Raw genomic sequence first — 19,766 nt, 5'->3', positions numbered from 1 at the left:
GGATATCGTTCACTTTTAGTTTCCTTGCACATATCTTATCCTATTCAGCATCTGAATTGTTTCTTTCCTTACGACTTTTCATTACATGGGTAGTGCTTTCAATTATGGGTTTGTCCGGCTTGTGATAATTGAATTTGGGACATTCCTAATAATATACTTGTGGGTTGGTACGATGTAAAATGAGCTTTTTGGAATGTGATAATGTGTGGGAAAATGTATTTCATTTGTCAGTATTTGTCGCAGTGGGTGAGCATTTGTAATGAGAATATTGTGCATAAAAAGAGATGTCTTGCTCTACGAAAATTGAGCAGTTTCCCGAGTTGTACACCGTGTTGTATTGATGGGATTACTGTAACTAGCTGCAGCTAATAAATTTGATCTCTGACGCCACCTAGAAGTATTCCGTGTCTCTGTATGCCAAGACAGGGGAATCCGAAGACTTTGGGCGTGTCCCTGGCGCCGCTGGGTTCTAAGAAAACCCGGTTCTTCACCTCTAGGCCCATAGGAATGAATGGAGAGATATTCCTTAATTGCGACTCGCAATTTGCGAGTCGCAAGTAAGGAATTATTAGAAATCGCTATTTTTTTGTGATTTCTTCATGCATAGCATTTTGCTATTCCTTAATAGCGATTCGGTATTTTTCGCTATTAAGGATTAGCAAAATGTGTTCTTGATGAATCTGGGGGTATGTATGCTGGTGATGTTACATTGTACGTCTGAGACTCTCAAACTAATATAACACCTACAATTCGAATTTGTCAAATTTGGCAGCTATGTGGGAATCTCTACTTATTGTTCAAATCAATCGTTCTACCTCTCACCGCTGCAACTTATTCGGTTGAATCTGAATATCCATTACAATGGGCAACTGGGGCTGTTTGATATCTCAAAATATATGTCAGCAGAAATATTGATGGATTCTGGAAGGTGAACCATGGGAAGCTAATAAGGAGGCTGGAGGGAATTCCAATGATGTCTTTACTATTGCTTTCTGTGGTAGAGGGGACGCCATTGCTAAGATGGGAGTTCACCCTAAATTCCTTTATTTGTTTATCAACTTCCCAATGCCTCTCACCGTGAAATTTTTCTGAATGCCCAGGCTAATCTTCCGACTCTGGCCAACAACCCAGAGTTCCATGGGAAATGCCGACTTTACCTTTTGAGCGGGGTGGTCTTTGTGCTCCTAATATGGATTTGTATTACCACTTTGCCCATGCATAGTTAGCAGTCTTCTGGCTATAGCTCTCCTTATTTCAGCCACATACTGCTGTTAAGACAGATAGCAAGCAGGTACTTGTTACCTTGAATGCCTAAACATCCAATATAACATTTTGATAAACTGAAATGACAAGATTACACACTGATTTATTAGGGTTGAGACCTCAAGTCATGGCTGCTGGCCACACACACCACGTTGCAGGTGTATTGGATGAAAGATGGACCTCTATTTGTAACGGATTTATTTCAGGAAACAATCAACCATGCACCATCTAATGAAAGTGACCACACCTGTCAAGGTGTGATGTTCCTGGGCAAGGTGTGTATCACTGGAATCTTTATGCAGACTAAGGGCCTGAATTAGAGTTTGGCGGATGGATTACTCCATTACAAACATAACTGATATTCGGTTCACCTTATTACACATGTATTGTTCCTTTGGCACTCTTAATAAGATGGACAGGATATCTTCAGCAAGGTTTGGTGACTGATGCTTTAACCCCTTCCCCGCGGGGCTAATTCACCCGCTGTGCTGGGGGGAGGGGGCGTGCGCAGCGCCGCGGTGCTCATGACGAGCTGAGCTTGTCACGTAGCACAGTGGCGCTGTGCTCATGAGGAGCTGAGCTCGTCATGACCACGGCCGTTTTAATAGAACGCTCAGCACAGAGGGGGAATTAGCCCCGCGTGTGAACGCCGAGCATGTCATGACGAGCTCAGCTCGACATGAGCACAGCGGCACTGTGACTCATGACAAGCTGAGGTCGTCATGAGCACGAAAGAGGTTAGAAACTTAGGAGGACAGGAATCTAATGGGGAGCCTGTGGGACGACAACTGGAAGTGAAAGGTGTCAATGCTTGCCATTGCTGTGCAGAACATGTCATGCATGGCAAAGACTACGTGACATGGTACAATGTCTTGCACAAGTCGAACATAAATATTGCCAACTCTGTCAACTGAAAAGGTGAAAAGGTGGTCAGAGCTTCCAGATGGAATGACTGTCGATTGGAGGTCTGTAGGCTTGCCTATCTCAGGCAAAATCCTGCACAGCTCTTTTGAGAGGCTCGGATCGCTAACAATTCGTGAAAGGTAATATTCTGTTTTTGGATTCTTTATATGGGCTTAGTAGCTTGCAAGTTACACTAAAAACGGCTTGTAGCATCAGTGGAAGAGCTTTAACTCCAGCTTTTTTTCACGCTGCCAGACATCGAATTTACTTTTCCAAATCGTTTAAAAAACATTTATGGTTGGCATGCATCTCTTCTGTTTGCCGTTTTGATTGTTGCTGGGGCAGAACTTTATTTAAAGTCGGTATGCTGTCTTGATTTCTAGTTGTCAGGCCACGGGTGGGACTGCTATCACAGTAATGCATTCAGGCAGTGGTAAAGGAGGACGACTGACTGCTTGCTCTATATCCAGATGTTTCCGATTCCGTTCAAATTTCACAAATGTTTCAGGCATAAAGATAGAGCAGACAGGAACATGATATGCAAAGGTACTGCTTGGTGATTTTACCATGCGAATGAGAGAGGGAGGATCGTAAGGACTAGCATAGTCGCAACTAGAAACTATCGGTCCAACAGGCGCCTTGCGATTAAGGACAGATTGCATAAACCGTCAAGTGCATTTCATTAAAGAGCTTCCAGCCAATGCCAAATCATACAAGGTGTGATGAGTATGTGTTTTAAGACTGGAATATTTAAAACATCAACACTGTCATCATGTTTCATAAAGGTGGCGTTGAGTGTGGTTCCATTCTGATTTTTGCAAGTAAATGTAAGTTTCTAGAGGAGTAAATGCAACTTCTCCAGTTATGATTATGTCTCGCCTTACATAAGATACTAAAATTAGTGAGGACTAGTTCAGTCTTCTGTTTGACAATTATCCGTCAGACAGAAGACATCAAAGGGTCTAAATGGCTTCTCTAGTTTCCACCAAAGCGTGGACATTTGACAATGTAGATATCTTTGGATTTCTTTTTTTTTTTAAACGTCTTTATTCACAGTTTATTCCATTTTACATCCCCCCCCCCCCCCAGAAGACCAAGGTCTCGCCCCAAAATATCTTTGGATTTCATTATTACAATATTAAACTGCACCTTATATAAGGGGGTGGTGATGGAGCTTCTGTTTCCTAAGAGTATCAACCTCAGTGGCATCAGATATCTTTTATGTAGGAAGTAGTAATTGAAGGCTCTTGAGAGGACAGGTTAAAATTAAGTCCCCAGTGGTGTGTTTTGATGTTGTTAAGAAGTGTGGCTGACTTCTGGTGGCGTTGGCACAGAGAGGCACAGACAAGCTTGCTTTAGTTGTTAAATTTGGTGCACTTTTAGCACTTCCGCTGCATAGACATGCTTTATCCTCCCCTAAACAGTGGTCCATCGGAAAGCATATGACTGGTACCAGAAGCTCTAAGGCTCATGCAATAAAAAGTGAAAAGGTTGCTTGAAGAAGGTTTGCGATTGCTAAAAATGGTGATAAAGGTCAAAATGTGTGACCGAAGTACAGTTACATTTTATTCATATTGATGAGCACAATCACAAAGCAAGATAGATGAACCGCGTATACACCAACATGTCAAATCGTTGCTTCTAAGGCAGAGAAACATTGATGCTCAGAGGGAATTCTGAGCCTACCGATTGATGCTACTTGCAGAACTAAACATCTCAGAGCTCAAGGTGCAATGACAATAATTCCAACCTACAGAGAATGTTGACTAATGTCAGGAGCCAGTAGTGACATACTGAATCGGTCCACACCTTGTCTGGTGGCAAAAAACGCTTGCTTGAGAACCTCAGGTTTGCACATCAGTTGTCATGGGCCATTGATGTGCCACCCTCAAAAATTCAACATTAAAAATTGTCAGAAATGTGGTGCGTCTTTTGCGGATTTCGCTCACCTCTCTTGGACATGCCCTAAAATACACCAATACTGGTCCCTGATTCACTCCACTCTTGGCGACATCCTTTCCATGCAGCTGATCCCCACCCCTTAAATAGCACTGCTGGGTTACGTGGCCAATTCCCCCCGGGCGGTTAGGAAACTGGCGGCTTTGGGCTTTCTTTTGGCCAAAAGGGAGATTGCGCTATTGTGGGGCAGTAAGAGATCCCCTACATTGAAGGCATGGCTTGGTAGTTTGGCATTCTGTAACGTTAACTGTGAAGAGTACTCCAGTCTGCTCCCTAGTTCGTCTCGACCTTGGACATTTGGGGCCCGTACAGAGCATACGTCGCTAAGACCAGGGATGATCAATATTCTCAGACAGCAAGTGGTATTGTTCTTGCGAGGGTCGGCTAGGTGGAACTATCGGGCACATATGCCCGTCTCACTGATCAATTTTTCACTAGTGCCACTGCTGTGGTTATGTTGCATAGGGCGGCTCCGCTTCTTTGGGATTGTAGTCTAATAATACGACCCCCCCCCCCCCGCTTTGTACACATTTGACTTGTCATTGATACATATTTGCAATTCCTATTTCAACTATGTCCAATAACTGCTAATGTTTATGCTTGACTGCTGTACATGTTCTTCCGATTGCTGCTGCCATTATACTCTGCAATGTACTAATCATTTTTATTCCGTTATGCAAAATTTAGGGAAATAAAATTTAAAAATTACTTTTAAAAAATTCAACCTTAAAAGTATGCTGGTATGGGTAGGATATAGTACACGTCCACCCAGATCTGTGGTAGACCCCTTATTTACTAAGCAGAATGTAGTGTGTCCAGAAATTAGGTTATAAGTATGATTGTGAACACAGAGATGCTAGACTTATATATCACTATCTCTGTATTAGCGACAATCTAAAAACAGCATTTTAGCATGTTAAGAAATGTAAGATTTCACGGTTCGGGCATTTCTTGTGGCTCTCCAAAACAGAATGTGGTCCATGGGAAACCTGAATAACTTTCTAAACACCTGTAAACCTATCAGTTCTCATGGTTAGTGTAGTTCTTACTAGACCTCATTTCCGAGATTGGAACCGCCCGAGCTGCCCAGGATGGTCATTTCTAGGTTCTTGTGCCTTTTTTGTTCTTTCAATGTAGGAGGTAGCCAGTTCACGAAATTTAGTTAGAAATAATTTCTGCAACTGTAAAATAGAAAAAAAAATCATCTAGCAGTGCTCTTAATCCCACCTCCAATCCCCATCACTTTCTGTAATTCCCTAGACAGCAGCAAAAGAAGCACAAGTCATGGAGAGAGATAAACGGAACCAGTAACTTGCCTTAAGAGTAATGAAGGTTACCAGTAAGTAATCTGATTATTACCTTCTCATCCATCTTTGTTCCAGTCCCTGGGCATTGAGGACACATCAAACTGAGCACGAGCCTTTACATGAAACCACACCCAGCACAACTGGTAAGGATCCATTTGAACCGCAAAGAGTAGACACTGACAAGAGCTTGGTTGACGCAGCAGTTGAAGTGACAGGTGATCAAATCTAGAGAAGTGAGGAGGACACCTGACTCAGGAGAAGGATGAAGAACTAAAAGGGCCCCCTCCTGAAAGACTCGTTCACAAACTTGTCGATCACTACTGGGTTTGAAGCCCCCCCCCCCCTGTTGGGTCTGGCACGAGAAACAAAATGGAGTGACATTCAGTGCCAGTATACCCTTACGGGCGAGATGCCCGTTATGCAAATACAATACGATTCAGGGCTCTGACCCAAGGCTGACACCCAGCTGTTCCTCGTTTTTTTCAGAAGAGAATGAATCTCATTCCAAAGTACAGCCACGTTGATCAGGCACCGCAACATTAGAGTTAAACTGCACCTGGGAGGACAAGGACAGTTGGAGAGTTCTATGACATATTCTGAGATGACCTATTAGCCCAGACATCTTGAGCCGTGATCCAGCCGGTAAAAATGCAACACTCCCCCTCATCATTCCCCCTGCAGGCAAGCTATAATTTTGGCTCCAGGAATGGGAGGTGGATAAGACGGCCTTCTAACCTGTATCCAGCTTCCAAGTCTTAATCTAGACATGCTGCCTGGAGGAGATGAAGCCTCTGAAGTTCTTATGGTGGACCATAAGCCATCATAGGTTGAAACAGGATACAACTTACTCCAGTGATGCCAGGTCGATACAGTCCACACTCTCCTGTGTGGAATCATTGAAGGCTTGAAAAGCTTTCCGGAGTGCCTGAGCAGCGTAGGTGGCATAAGCCACAGCATGCAGCAAAACATTAATTGTAGAAAAAGAGCACTGACGTCTGTCTTGGCCTTCAGGTCTGACAGGTCCTGTGCTGCAAATTACATGGCGCACGCTGCAACGCCAAATGGCGATGCAGCGCGCGAAATGCAATTTGTTTTATTTATGTGTTTATGTACTTACCTCGGTTCGGCCGTGTGCCGTAGGGATGTATGACGGTACAACGCGTGGTATTACCACGCGTACCGTTACAATGCAGGTTTTTCAACGCAAGTCGTAACAACGACTTGCGTTGGGGGGCGCTGGATAGTGAATAGTTTAATTTACTATTCCAACTCCAGTCCCCATGGATAGTAGGGAAGGTGTTGGATAGTAAATTAAACTATTCCCTATTCTAGAGCGCCCTCCAGCGAAAGTCGTTGTAACGACTTTCGTTCTAAAACCTGCGTTGTAATGGTACCGCGTTGTTAGGGTTTCGTTCTAAAGGTTGTTCACCGTGCCGTAGTTTACTAATCCCCACCCTGCCCCTCCCCCACCCACCGCCCCGCACCCCTCCCTCCAGGAGCCGCTACTGAATCTGATCCACCACGTCCGGCAATTGTGACCCATGGACATACGTCCCACGAGGCAAATGGACCATGGGCTCTATAGCATTAAAAGCCCAACCCTATTCTCTTCACAGGTAGCAGGTCATCATGCTGAGTAAAAGCAGCATTACTCATGGGTTGCAACTTACTGCTACATAATAAGTAGAGGGAATCCTCAGCTTGCGAATTCAGCTCTAAGTTGTGTCACTTCCCTGTACATTTTCACAACAAGCCTCAACTGCTTCTGAGACCCCGATACTAGCACTTGGGGGCATATTTACAAGGAAATAACGGAGCTTGGAGCTGCAGCAAATCTTGCAGCTCCACGCTCCGCCATTTCCAAAATGCAAGGATGTGCTATATTTACAACAGTACGGAGCACCCCTGTGTTTTCCTTACCACTGGTGCTAAAAATAGCTGCCTAGCGCCAACGCAGACACCCTTGTGCCATAGTGCAAGGGTGGGTTCACGGACTCAGAAGTGAAATAGAAGAAAGGTTGTCACCTCATCAAGTGGGGTTAAAATGTTTTTTCTTTGTTTATTGATATGTAGACATTGACTGCTCTTTTAGATATTTTGACCCCAAGCTTTGAAATTTTCTTCCTTATGACATAAACAACATTAACAATCATCTTGGTTTCAGGAAAGGACTGAAAACCTTCATGTTTTCTTAAATTTGGTGATGGATATGATTGCATTCTGTTGTGTTATTGCTTGTTTTTTCTTAAAGCACCATACAGGTAGTAGTGTGCTTATATAAATAACGTTGCCTACCAATATGCTTCAAAGAGTAAGGGCAGGGAGGAGAAAGATTTGAGAAACAAGTTATGGGGGAAGGATTCTGCACTTGAAATTCCAGATCTGTAACAAACCTCATTGTTGGGCAGTAAGAGGGTGCTCAATCTTTCAATGAAGGTTTGAGGTAGCTCAATGGTGTTACTAATACGGTATGTCTTCATTGCACTCACAACCTCACCAATGGTCTTTCTCTCATGGTGCTTGTGCAGGACGCATGCATGACCGTGCGCAAAGGGGAGAAGATGGCCATCACCATCCAGGAGCACATGGCCATCAACGTCTGCCCTGGACCCATCCGGCCCATCAAGCAGATCTCAGACTACTTCCCGCGCTGCCACGGCCTGGGCGCCGACGGGGCCCGCTCGCCCACAGGACACACCGACCTCTCGCCCCTCGACATCTCCCCTACTGGAAGGCCACCAGCTTTTGACCCCACCGCGGACCCTGATGTGCGCATGGAGGATGGCACAGAGATCGATAGCTACGACTCAGACGACACAAGTAAGTGCCTGGTTTAACTCCTTGTGGCCTTGTTTCAAGGATGGTGGGCCTATGCACGTGGGTGTTCCTGGGCAGGGAAAGTGGAATTGAAGACTAAACTCTTGCTCCATTTCTCTCAAGGCTAGTTTCTTGAATATTCTTTCCTACTTCCCTTATATTTCCCTTCTATTTTCATTCTTCCTTCCATCTTTTCTATCTTTCATTCTTTCCACTCTACCTTACTTCCTTCCTGCCTGCACTCTTTAGGCCTTTCCTCTCAGCCCTGCAGCTACATTGCCTTATTACTGTCCACCAATCCTCCCTTCCTGCCTCCATCAATCACTTTCTGTCTTTGCTTCATCTTTTAATCCATTTATTCCTGCCTAACTCCCCCCCTTTGTCCAGTGCTTCCTTCTTCCTCCATTTTGCTCGTATTTCTTTCCTTCCACTTCATTGCCTGCTTCTACTATATCCTACAGTTCCTTCTTTCTCAGTCTTTATGTATTTCCTTCCTTCCTTTGCCAGTCCTTATTTTGTCCTCTCATTCAATTATACACGACCTCCTTTATTCCTTCACCCTTCCTCTCAACCTTCCAGGTTTAATAATCGTGTCACCCCCTTCCATACTATTCCTGTGCATCTAACTCGATCCCTTTTGCTTGGTTTAGCCATCCTTCATCTTTTCCTGCATCTTCACTTTCTATCCTCCCCACCCCCTTCACTCCTCTCTTCCTCTGCCAAGCCCTCCGCCTCTGGCACTCGACCCACTCCCCCAGGGACCCTGGCTCCGGTGTGAATGAGTGAACAGACAAATCAAGTTAAGATGCAGCTAATGGAATATTACAGTCATGCAGAACCTGCACCAGTAGCCAGAGCGTCGAGGGGAGGAAGGGCCTGCGGTATCCAGCCTCGGAGAGCACTGAGAGAGAGCCCTGCTGCAGACACTGAGGGAACCCCACCGCAGACACTGAGTGAGACCAGCCACAGACACTGAGGGAGCCCCGCCGTAGACACTGAGGGAGAGCCCCGCCGCAGACACTGAGTGAGACCAGCCACAGACACTGAGTGAGACCAGCCACAGACACTGAGGGAGCCCCGCCGCAGACACTGAGGGAACCCCGCCGCAGACACTGAGTGAGACCAGCCACAGACACTGAGGGAGCCCCGCCGTAGACACTGAGGGAGAGCCCCGCCGCAGACACTGAGTGAGACCAGCCACAGACACTGAGGGAGCCCCGCCGTAGACACTCGGGAAGCCCTGCCGCAGACACTCAGGGGGCCTGAAGCAGACACAGAGGAAGCCCTGCCATAGACACCAAGGGAGCCCTGCCACAGACACTGAGTAAACCCCACCACAGACACTGAGGGAGCCCTGTCACACACACTGAGGGAGCCCTGTCACACACACCGAGGGAGCCCTGTCACACACACTGAGGGAGCCCTGTCACACACACCGAGGGAGCCCTGTCACACACACTGAGGGAGCCCTGTGCAGACACTGAGGGAGCCCTGTCACACACACTGAGGGAGCCCTGTCACATACACTGAGGGAACCCTGCTGAAGACACTGAGGGATCCCTGCGCAGACAATGAGGAAACCCTGCGCAGACACTGAGGGAGGCCTGGAGAGCACTGAGAGAGAGCCCTGCAGCAGACACTGAGGGTGCCCGGTCATACACACTGATGGAGCCCTATCACACACACTGAGGGAGCCCTGCTGAAGACACTGAGGGAACCCTGCTGCAGACACTGAGAGAACCCTGGCACAGACACTGAGTGAGCCCTTTCACAGTAACTGAAAGAGTCAGCCATGAACACTGAAAGAGAGCTCCTCCCAGAGGTCATCTCTAGGCGGCCCTGTCATGAGACTGAGAGACACTGCTAGTGAGTCCTGCTACATTCAGTTCCAAAGAGGCCCGCCACTGAGATTCTTACTCCGACAAACCCTTTGTCGAAATTTTAATGATTAAAGCATTTACCACTCTTAATGATCGAACCTTCACAATGCCCTTCATGTCGAAAATCATTTCTGTGTTTGTTTTTCCTGGGATGGCAGCTATCCTCATCTCCATGCTTTCCTTTTATGTCTTTTTCAGAAGATAACACAAAATCACTCTTGTCCCCCCCCCCCCATCTTCATTTTGCTCCTCTCAGCATCCTCACATAATTTTATTGCACCAGTTTTTGTTTTATTTGGCTGTCTACCTTTGACCTCTCTCCAGCAATTTCCTCTCTGTGCTACCTTTTTATGTCTCCCCTACAGACAGCTTATAGCTTTAGCTTTGTGACTGATCATTCTTTACCATTTGCTGGCTTTCTTTCAATCTCATTTTTTTCAATCATATTCAATGGCTTTCCTTCCATTTCTGGTGTTTAACCTCCTTTGAGAATAGCTTCTTTGTCACTCTTTTGATTCAATGAATTTTATTTTTCTGCGGCACAACACCAGGAAATTACTCTTTAGGTCTCGACAAAAAAACAGTTTTCCCTGTCTGTTGACCAGACCTATTGTTTCCAATATCAATAAAGTAGTCCCCTTGATCATGAGTGTATGTCTTTGTTGTCTACGTCAGTTTTCTCCTCTTTATTCAATGGCTTTGCTCCATATTCTTGTGTTTGTCCCACCCAAATGCACGTCAGTCTCAAAGTGTTCTGATTAGTTGGCTTGTATTCTTCCACTGCGGATGTTTGTACTCGGGGAACTATCAGCCTGATTCATCAAGCTAAATTGCGATCGCAATAGCTGCGAAAAAGCAAATGCGATCGCAATTCACAAAAAAGGTATTCATGAAAAAAAGTGCGAAATCGCTAAGACATAATAGCGAATTCGCAATCTAATTCGCAGAATCCTGGTTGTAGCCCAATAGCGAGTCAGGAAATGCGAGAAACCACGGATCCTGCGAATAAGTATGCGAAATAGCCATACAATCGCAATCGGTATTCATGAATAATCGCAATATGCGAAAAACCCAAAAAACGCTGTTTGCGAGGCGCAATTTAAGGACAACCCAAAGCAGGTGGTAACCATCAAAGTGAAGGAAAAAAAAATTGAAAAACCGTTACCCAATCAGCAACAGGTGCAGGCCTGACCAAACACACTTAAGGAGCTGCAGCAGCAGCATTAGGACTCTCACAATGCCAGGACTGTACATGGTGGTCAGGCGGCGAAGGCTACAGCGAGCTGCACGGATCAGACGCAGGATCCAGGAGAGGATATTCCGGCTGCGGGTCACCCTACTGGGCCAAACCAGAGAGCAAATATATGCCAAGTACCGCCTGAATGGGCCAATGATTATCAAGCTAATCCAGGACCTGGACCCCCTGATGCAGCACCCAACAAGGCGGACCAATGCCGTGCCCACACATGTGCAGGTATTGTGCAGCCTGCACCTTCTGGCCTCCGGAACTTTCCAGGGGATAGTTGCCGCTGCTGGGGTTATATCCCAGCCCACCATGTCCCGCTGCCTTAGGAGTTTCCTAGATGCAATGCTGACCCAGCTACACCAGCACATAAAATTCCCCACCAGCCAACAGGACTTGGATGAGACCAAGCATCAATTCTACAATGTTGCACAATTTCCACAAGTGATAGGATGCATTGACTGTACCCACGTCCCCATCTGCCCACCTGCACAAACCGAATACATGTACCGCAACCGCAAGTCCTACCACTCCCTCAACATCCAGATGGTGTGCAACGCCAAGAATTACATCACGGACATAGTGGCACAGTACCCGGGGAGCACACATGACTCATTCATATTCCGGCACTGCGGCCTCCACACACGACTGGCCAGGGGAGACTTTGGTGAAGGACACCTACTTGGTAAGTACACTTGCCCCACAATGTTACACTGTGATGAAGTAGCTGCGCTGCACAGGCACTCACACTCTGCTCCTCTCATTCAGGTGACAGTGGCTACGCTCTCCGTGAATACCTCCTCACCCCATACCTCAACCCTGCTACACCACAGCAACGACGATACAATATAGCGCACATACGCACAAGGAACTGCATTGAGAGGACATTTGGGCTACTTAAGAGCAGATTCCGCATACTCCACAAGACTGGTGGGGCAATGTACTACAGTCCTGATGTCTGCTGCCGCATTGTGGCAGTGTGTGCAATACTACACAACATTGCTACCAAGCGCCGGATTCCTGTAGAGATATCTGGCAGTGAGTCGGAAGGGGACGACCGGCCACCTGCACATGTGCGTCATGCACGCGGGGAACATCCAGCTGAAGGACACAGACGGCGCAACCACATCACAATGATCTGTTTCTAGGTCACCCACTCCCCTCACCCAACACTTCACAAATGCATGACAATGGAAATAATGACAGGAGTCCGATGTTCAATGCTTGAATAAATATTATTGTTGATTGCACAATAATATGGAATAACTGTTATGCTTTACATGTGATGAGTATTGCGCCATACTGCTCACTGTTTTAGACACGACATGCTTATGTCAGCAGCATGTCCCTGCCCATGGATTGAAATGTCATGTGCGACTCCGGCGCGCAGCACCCAGTCGCCTCTCAGGCTCCTCCTCCCGCAGGGCACGCAATCCCACACTGGGCCTGCTGCTGCGGCGTAGGACACCGACCTGTGTTGCAGACAGGCTGCTGACACTCGATGTCCCCTCGCTTGTGTCATCCCCCAAGCATTGGCTGGGCCATTTGGTTGTAGGGCCAGAACAGCAGTGGTCACATGCTCAAGTACACGTGCCACGTCCTCGCTGCATTGTACCATCTGCAGCTGCATTGCCAGACACCGACGGGACAGCTGGGAGGTGGCATTTCCTATCACGTAGTTGGAACGCGTGTAGGCCGTGAGGCGCGTCAGTAGCTGGCGGTGGCGGCGGCGGGCAATGTTGCGCTGGCTGATGATGGCCGCTGTGTTTGCCTCCATGGCAGTTGTCATCTGGTCAATTCGATCAGACACATTGGCAACATTTCTGCCTATGTTGTGGAGCTGCAGTTGTATGGCACCTTGGCGTCGTGCCTGCAATTGGTGCACGCGCAGCATGCGGCGCTAATACTGAGCCCTGGCACACGCACAGCCATCGCCCTCCTGCCGGTGCGTGCTGTACTCTGCTGTGGCTCCCTGACATGCCTGCTGTGCTGGCTGCCCACAGTAGGTGTACGCTGTGTCGCAGGTCTAGCAGCACCTGATGTTGATGGTGCCACTGGGATGGGTCTTGCAGCTGGCACTGGTGCTGTGCCTGATGGAGCTGGCATTGCTGGTGGTGGTCTTGCAGCTGGCACTGGTGCTGTGCCTGATGGAGCTGGCGTTGCTGGTGGTCGTCTGCATGGTGGCACTTGTGCTTTGCCTGATGGAGCTGGTTGTGTGGATGTTTGCTCCTCCTCACCCTCAGGCTCCTCTGATGCCTCATCTATCTGCAGCCTCTCGCTGTCACTGCTGGTGTTTTCTGTGCCACCTGTGATGGGAAGTAGACGTAGATTAATTGCATGTATCTTTGACATGTGCAGTTGGTACATGCATGCTGGCTACCATTCCCTGACTGACTGTTGCATTGCGGATATTGGGACATGTCTGGCTGCATTGGAGTGTTTGTAAGTTGTGGGCGGACTACATGTCCCACAATGCAATAGGGCATGTTCTGATGTGCATGGGCTGCATGACTGGGGTTGATCATGGGAGGCTATAGGGTCATGGCCATTGTTAGGGGACAGGGTCGCAGTCGCATGCCACTTACCTTGGCTGTCTTGGGTGGGTCGGATGTTTCCAGAGGGATAACACCAACACATGCCTCACGCTGCAGTGTGTCCTCCACACGATCCTCCAAGGGGATGTTGGGAGGGACTGTTGGATCTCCCCCTCCTGTGCCAAGGCTCTCACCCAGCCTCTCAGCCACCCTCTCCTTGGCACGACCTCGGAGGTCGTACCACCTCTTTTTGAGGTCGTCTATGGACCTCTGTGTTACTCCCTCTGCGTTGACTCTGGCGCGGATGCGCTGCCACAGTCGCCGTTTCTCGGCCTCAGGCACCCTCCTGGAGTCCTTGCCAAAAAGTTTGTTGTGGTCATGGCAGACTCCATCAATTAGATGCTCCAGCTCCTGCTCTGAAAATGTAATCTTGCGCTTGCGCCCGGTGTCACTGGGCCCTGCTTCTGCCCCCTGTGGCATAGCTGCAGTCTTTAATGTCCAAAATATCAAAGTCTGGAGGTGTTTTGAGAGGAGCTCTGTGTGGTGCTGCTTCAATCTCTGCCTCAGTGTTCTCAATGGGGGTGGGAACTGCCTGCTTCCTGGTTGTGATGTCATCACTGTGCTCGAAATGCGACTTCCCGTTTTTGCGATCTCGCTATTGGCGAGATCGCAATTCCTCGCTATTAGCGAGATCGCTATTCCTACACGGAAATGGACGGATTTAGCGATTTTTCAGAGAATTTGTAAAATCGCTATCGCCTTTAGTGGACGGTTGCGATTCGCTTTCTTTACTCGCATTTTTTGATGAATCCCATTTTGCTAGTCCTTAATAGCGATTCCTTAATAATCGCTATTAAGGACTCGCAAATCGGGACTTTGATGAATCAGGCTGTATGTTTTTCTTTTCCCATAGACATTCTGTGGAAGGCATGTGTCTTCTTGCTTTCATTCCTTCAGCCTTCACTGTTGCCTGTAACTCTTCTGTCTGTGTTGCTTCCTCTCTGTCCGCCCCAGCTCGTTTGTTACTGCCCTAGCCCAACCCATCCCACTCGATTTTTAAAAAGACCCCATTCCCCCAATCTTGCTATTTTGTTTCTCCCCCGCTCCTCCCTGCTTCTTTCCACCCTCCCTTACCCCTCTCTCAGTACATGTTTCTTTTGCTGATTGCAGGGAGTTCATCTTAAAATCATTTACTACCCATTTTAAGACTTCTGCTCCCAGCCGTACATGCAACGTCATGCATGGAAGGCACCCATAAATGGGTTGTTATTATTTGCGCAAACCTATTCTAAATGGATTTATTCAAATTTCACAAAATATTCAAAGATGGCTATCATGCTGGCGCATGCATCCACGGCTCCCATCTTTCAATGCTTTTGTAATGTTTTAACATACCCATTCAAAGATGGTAACTGTGGATGTCTGAACGTTCAAGGCAGCTACCTTACCCGCAAAAAAATTGCCAAAGTCAATTGTATTCACAGCTGAGATCTACTGGCTTCACCAATGCTTGTTGATTTTGGTTTCAGCACCCCATGGGAGTGCATGTATTTTCTTGTTCTCTCCTAGTGCACATTTTTCCTCTTACATTCTAAGCCCCATAGGTCTCTGTATTGCTCTTGGTAGTTCTTCTATTGTTTCCATTGGCTCGCCCCATCCGCCTCTGATTTTTTTTAAATGGAAAACCCCCCACAACCAGACCCTCCATTTATACCCCTTTTCTCCTGCCACTCGTCACCTGCTCCACTGTCAAACCCCATTCATTTTTCGTTTATCTTTTTTTCTTTTTTCTTTTTTGGGGAGGCTAACATCTGCCACTTGCTGCTGGGACTCTCCTTTCTTTAAAAAACGTGGTGCAGTCATTTCTTATTCTTTTAAAATACCACTCCAAGATGGCTGCCCTCAGTCTTTGAACAGTAAATTAAAACACAATCAAGATGGGTATCATATCAAAGCACATGTGTGAGCAAGCATGGTAATGCATAGGAGTGCATACGCTGTCCATAGCCGCCATAGCAACATGAAAAAGGTGTGCTCATGGGTGGTGATTCATGCATGTGTATACCTCGTAATGCTTGTTTTGGTCAATGCTGTGCTACATCAGCAAACAAGTATATATATATATTTTTTTGTGTGTTTTTTTGGGTGCCTAAGGGAAAAAAATCCATTGGCTTTGATAATGCTTGGTTTCTATTATTGGTCCCCTCAATTGTTACTCGTTGTCTTTTGTCCTTCCATCTTTATTTCCATGCAATGTCTCTCGCAAAAGATGATAATGCTCATTCTCTAGGAGAATGCTCTAAAAAACAGCCCCCAAACTGTCGTGTCCTCATGCTGGGGCGATACACATATGACACATCACTCAGGTCAGTTGTTTAAGCTGGTTTATTTTCTTTGTTACAGCAGACGCATTGTGACCAAGTCCTTGCTCCTCCTGGTCATCCCATGTTGTGTGTTCCCCCGCCCCGCTGACCGGATGTCCTGTCCGGTGACCTGTCCCCAGCTACTTGGCCCACGGGGTCCTAGTGCCCCACACTCAGGTCACGACATCTCCCCCTTTGTTACAAACAAATGTTCGTGACACATTTCTGCAGTCGCTGCTAGCCAGCGCTGATGGTGATCATTGTCCAGAAATGGAGATATGGATGGACAGAGAGAGAGAGAGAGAGAGAGAGAGAGAGAGAGACCTTGTCACTCTACATCTCTTCAAATTGTCTCTGTTCGTTCTTGCATGTTCTTCTCAGCCTTGCTTCATCTTCCTTTACTTGTCCTCTATTTCCTCCGTTATTGTTGCTGAAGGTACCGTTGATGTTTCTTCTTTTTCCAGTCTTCAGCTCCTTTAAGTGTGAGCTGTTTCTTGTCATATCGTGTTGACCTGCTGCTGCTGTGATCATTCGTCCTTTTGCTTGCGTCACAGTTAGTGGGTCTCTGGAGATTGGGTCTTCAGACTTCCTTTGTTGTTTCTGTCGCACCACCACCATGTCGCCTTCTTTCACTTTTAGTTCAGATGTATGTTTCCGGTGATCAGCATGTGCTTTTATCTTTTCTTTTGCCTCCTTGTCTTCTATTGATATGTCCCTTCCGTCTGCACTTATTTTAGCTTCCACTTGTGGCAGTCTCGTCTTGCTCAGTCTGTAGGGTTTTACTATCCGTGCCCCTCTCATTAAGATGCCTTTCTCTGCTTTTCACAGTTCTTCACTTATTTTCTCGATCGTTAATAGTTCTTCTTTCATGACTCCTATATCCGGGAGGCTGTTATTCTTTGCGTGTCTCAATCTTTGTTGCCACGATACTTCTGGATCGCTATCATGGTGGTGTCTCGTTTCAACCATGTTACTTTCCTCTTCTCCTTTCCTTTTATGTTCTTCTTTTCTATTTCTGGCACTTGTTCGCTGTCTCTTCGCGCTTTCTGGCACGTATTTTCGTCCTTTTTCTCTTTTATTTCTTTATTTCCACTTTTTGTATTCTTGTTCACTGTCTCTTCGCTTTTTCTGTCATTTATTTTCGTCCTTTTGCTCTTTTTGGCACTTATTTTCGTCCTTTTGCTCTTTTTGGCACTTTGTGTTTTATTTCTTTATTTCCACTTTTTGTATTCTTTTCTTGCCTTGTGTTGCTCTTTCACACTCTTTGTTTGAGTTATCTCTTGTAATTCTTCTTATATTCCTTTATTTTGGCCTTTTCCGGTGCTTCTGCCCCTCTTTTAGCTTTTTTTTTCGATTCTCTTTTTCCTTTGCCTGTCCTCAAGATGGCCGCCCGCTTTTTCTCTTCTCCTATTGGCTCATTCGCCTGATCCTAAGATGGCCGCCGATACTCTCACGATATTTCGGAGCCAATCCTCATTCGCCTGACCCCAAAATGGCCGCCCTTCTGTTCTACTCACTGATTGGCCCTGTCCGCCTGGTTCCAAAATGGCCGCCGAGACTCTCGCGCCAATCTCTTCAATTTCACGCGCTTGATATCTGCGCTTACCGGGCTCAGTCGGACGTTTTCTTTCAGCGATCGCGGTCGTCTCTCGTGTCGCTAAACCTCACTCCTTCAATTTCTCTGCACTTTCTGTGATGATGCAAGCCCAGGGTGGGCTCTTGGCATTTCTCCTAATATTCCTCGATGACCACGGGTCGATTCTTGACCACCTTCGTCGCCAGTTGTCGTGTCCTCATGCTGGGGCGTACACATATGACACATCACTCAGGTCAGTTGTTTAAGCTGGTTTATTTTCTTTGTTACAGCAGACGCATTGTGACCACGTCCTTGCTCCTCCTGGTCATCCCATGTTGTGTGTTTCCCCGCCCCGCAGACCGGATGTCCTGTCCGGGGACCTGTCCCCAGCTACTTGACCCACGGGGTCCTAGTGCCCCACACTCAGGTCACGACACAAACTGGACCCCAAATGATCCCCTTCAAAGAAGTCCTACCTGCAGCAGCTCATCTGGCCTCCACCACAAAGAAGTTCGACCGATTCAAGCTGGCTCGCAAAGCCTCCCCATGGTAATCTGATCAGATTATTTAGCTGTGTATTTCACTTACAAGGCCATCAGAAAACAACACTCTAAGGGCCATATGTATCAAGGCAAAATGGGTTCGCCAACACCGAAATTCGCAGAATTCCGGCGTTTGCGAACCCATTTTCGCTAAATGGTATGCATGAAACATTTTTGGTGCAAAATAAGGAATCGCTAAATTTGCCATTCCTTATTTTGCGATTGCATTTAAGGAATTGCAAATTTTGCGATTCCTTAAATGCAATGTATCAAGGAAAAAAACATTTTAAAATGCCATTAAGGAATCGCAAATTATCACCAACTTCTAGTTGGTGGTAAGTTGCGAATTCTTTTAAAAAAACATTTTTTTTAAAATCAAAAGGTGCCATGTGAGTGCGCCATATGCGCACACATGTCATTTTCAGGGGTGCAGCAGGGTGTTCTTGGGACACCCCTGCACCCTTGAAAATATTCACAATTTGCGATCAGCAAATTGCGATTCACAAATTTCCCCTTCATTCCTATGGGCCTCCTGCCCCATAGAAATGAATGGGAAATTATTCCTTAATTGCGATTAGCAATTTGCTAATCGCAATTATGGAATTTTAAGGAATCGCTAAAAAGAAGCGATTTCCTACATACATACCATTTTGCGATTTCTAAATAGCAATTCCTTAAAAATCGCTATTTAGGAATCGCAAAACGCAATGTTGATACATATGGCCCAATGAGACTTCGCCCAGTTCATATCCGTGGAAGGAACAGAAACATTAGGACTGAGTCTGTCCTCCGACGGTAACCTCCCAAATTCAAAATAAAATCTACTTCGGTTTGCATTCCGTTCCTCATAGCACCGGCCTTCAGTACACTACCTATAAGACTGGCACCAGAGATTTTCAGAAACTGTTCAAACTCTCCATTTTTGTGTCGTTGCTTTTCTTATTTTTTGACCTAATGTGCAATAATCGGATGCTCTATGGAATCTAGATAGCGCCCATATAAAATCGTACCTAATACGTAAGAAAATAATAATAAGCGTTTCAATAGAGGTGAAATACAGATTAACTCTAGTCGCTGCTGGTTATTCACTTTTCTCCCTTTCTAGCTGTTTACCTCTTTTTAGCACACAATTCGTATTCCAGTTTGTCAGTCAATGCTGGACGCGTTGGTGTTTTTGTGGCCGTTTATTATGTCCTGGATACCGGTGAGTCAGTCCTAGGTCCATGATTGTGCTCGGCTCTTAACTCGGCTACAATCAGCCATGAAGAGTCCTGCTGCTGTCACTTATAGAGAGCCCTGTTGCTGTCACATATCAATCAATCAATCAAAACATTTGTAGAGCGCGCTACTCACCCGTGAGGGTCTCAAGGCGCTAGGGG

At 46.5% G+C, this 19,766-nt stretch overlaps 1 protein-coding gene across 1 annotated transcript in view; it reads left to right on the top strand.

Moving 5' to 3' along the window:
* Positions 1-19,766, top strand: part of DOC2A (double C2 domain alpha) — a 1,310,014-nt gene that overhangs the window by 261,464 nt on the left and 1,028,784 nt on the right. Inside the window, exon 2 of the mRNA XM_078650546.1 lies at positions 7,961-8,252. Within this exon, the coding sequence (XP_078506672.1) occupies positions 7,970-8,252 (283 nt within the window). The 5' untranslated portion in view covers positions 7,961-7,969. The remainder of the gene's footprint in view (positions 1-7,960; positions 8,253-19,766) is intronic.

Source organism: Lissotriton helveticus, chromosome 7 (assembly GCF_964261635.1).
Source record: "Lissotriton helveticus chromosome 7, aLisHel1.1, whole genome shotgun sequence".
NCBI lineage: Eukaryota > Metazoa > Chordata > Amphibia > Caudata > Salamandridae > Lissotriton > Lissotriton helveticus.
The sequence above is the reverse complement of the archived record's forward strand: the minus strand, read 5'-3'. Positions and strand labels throughout refer to the sequence as shown.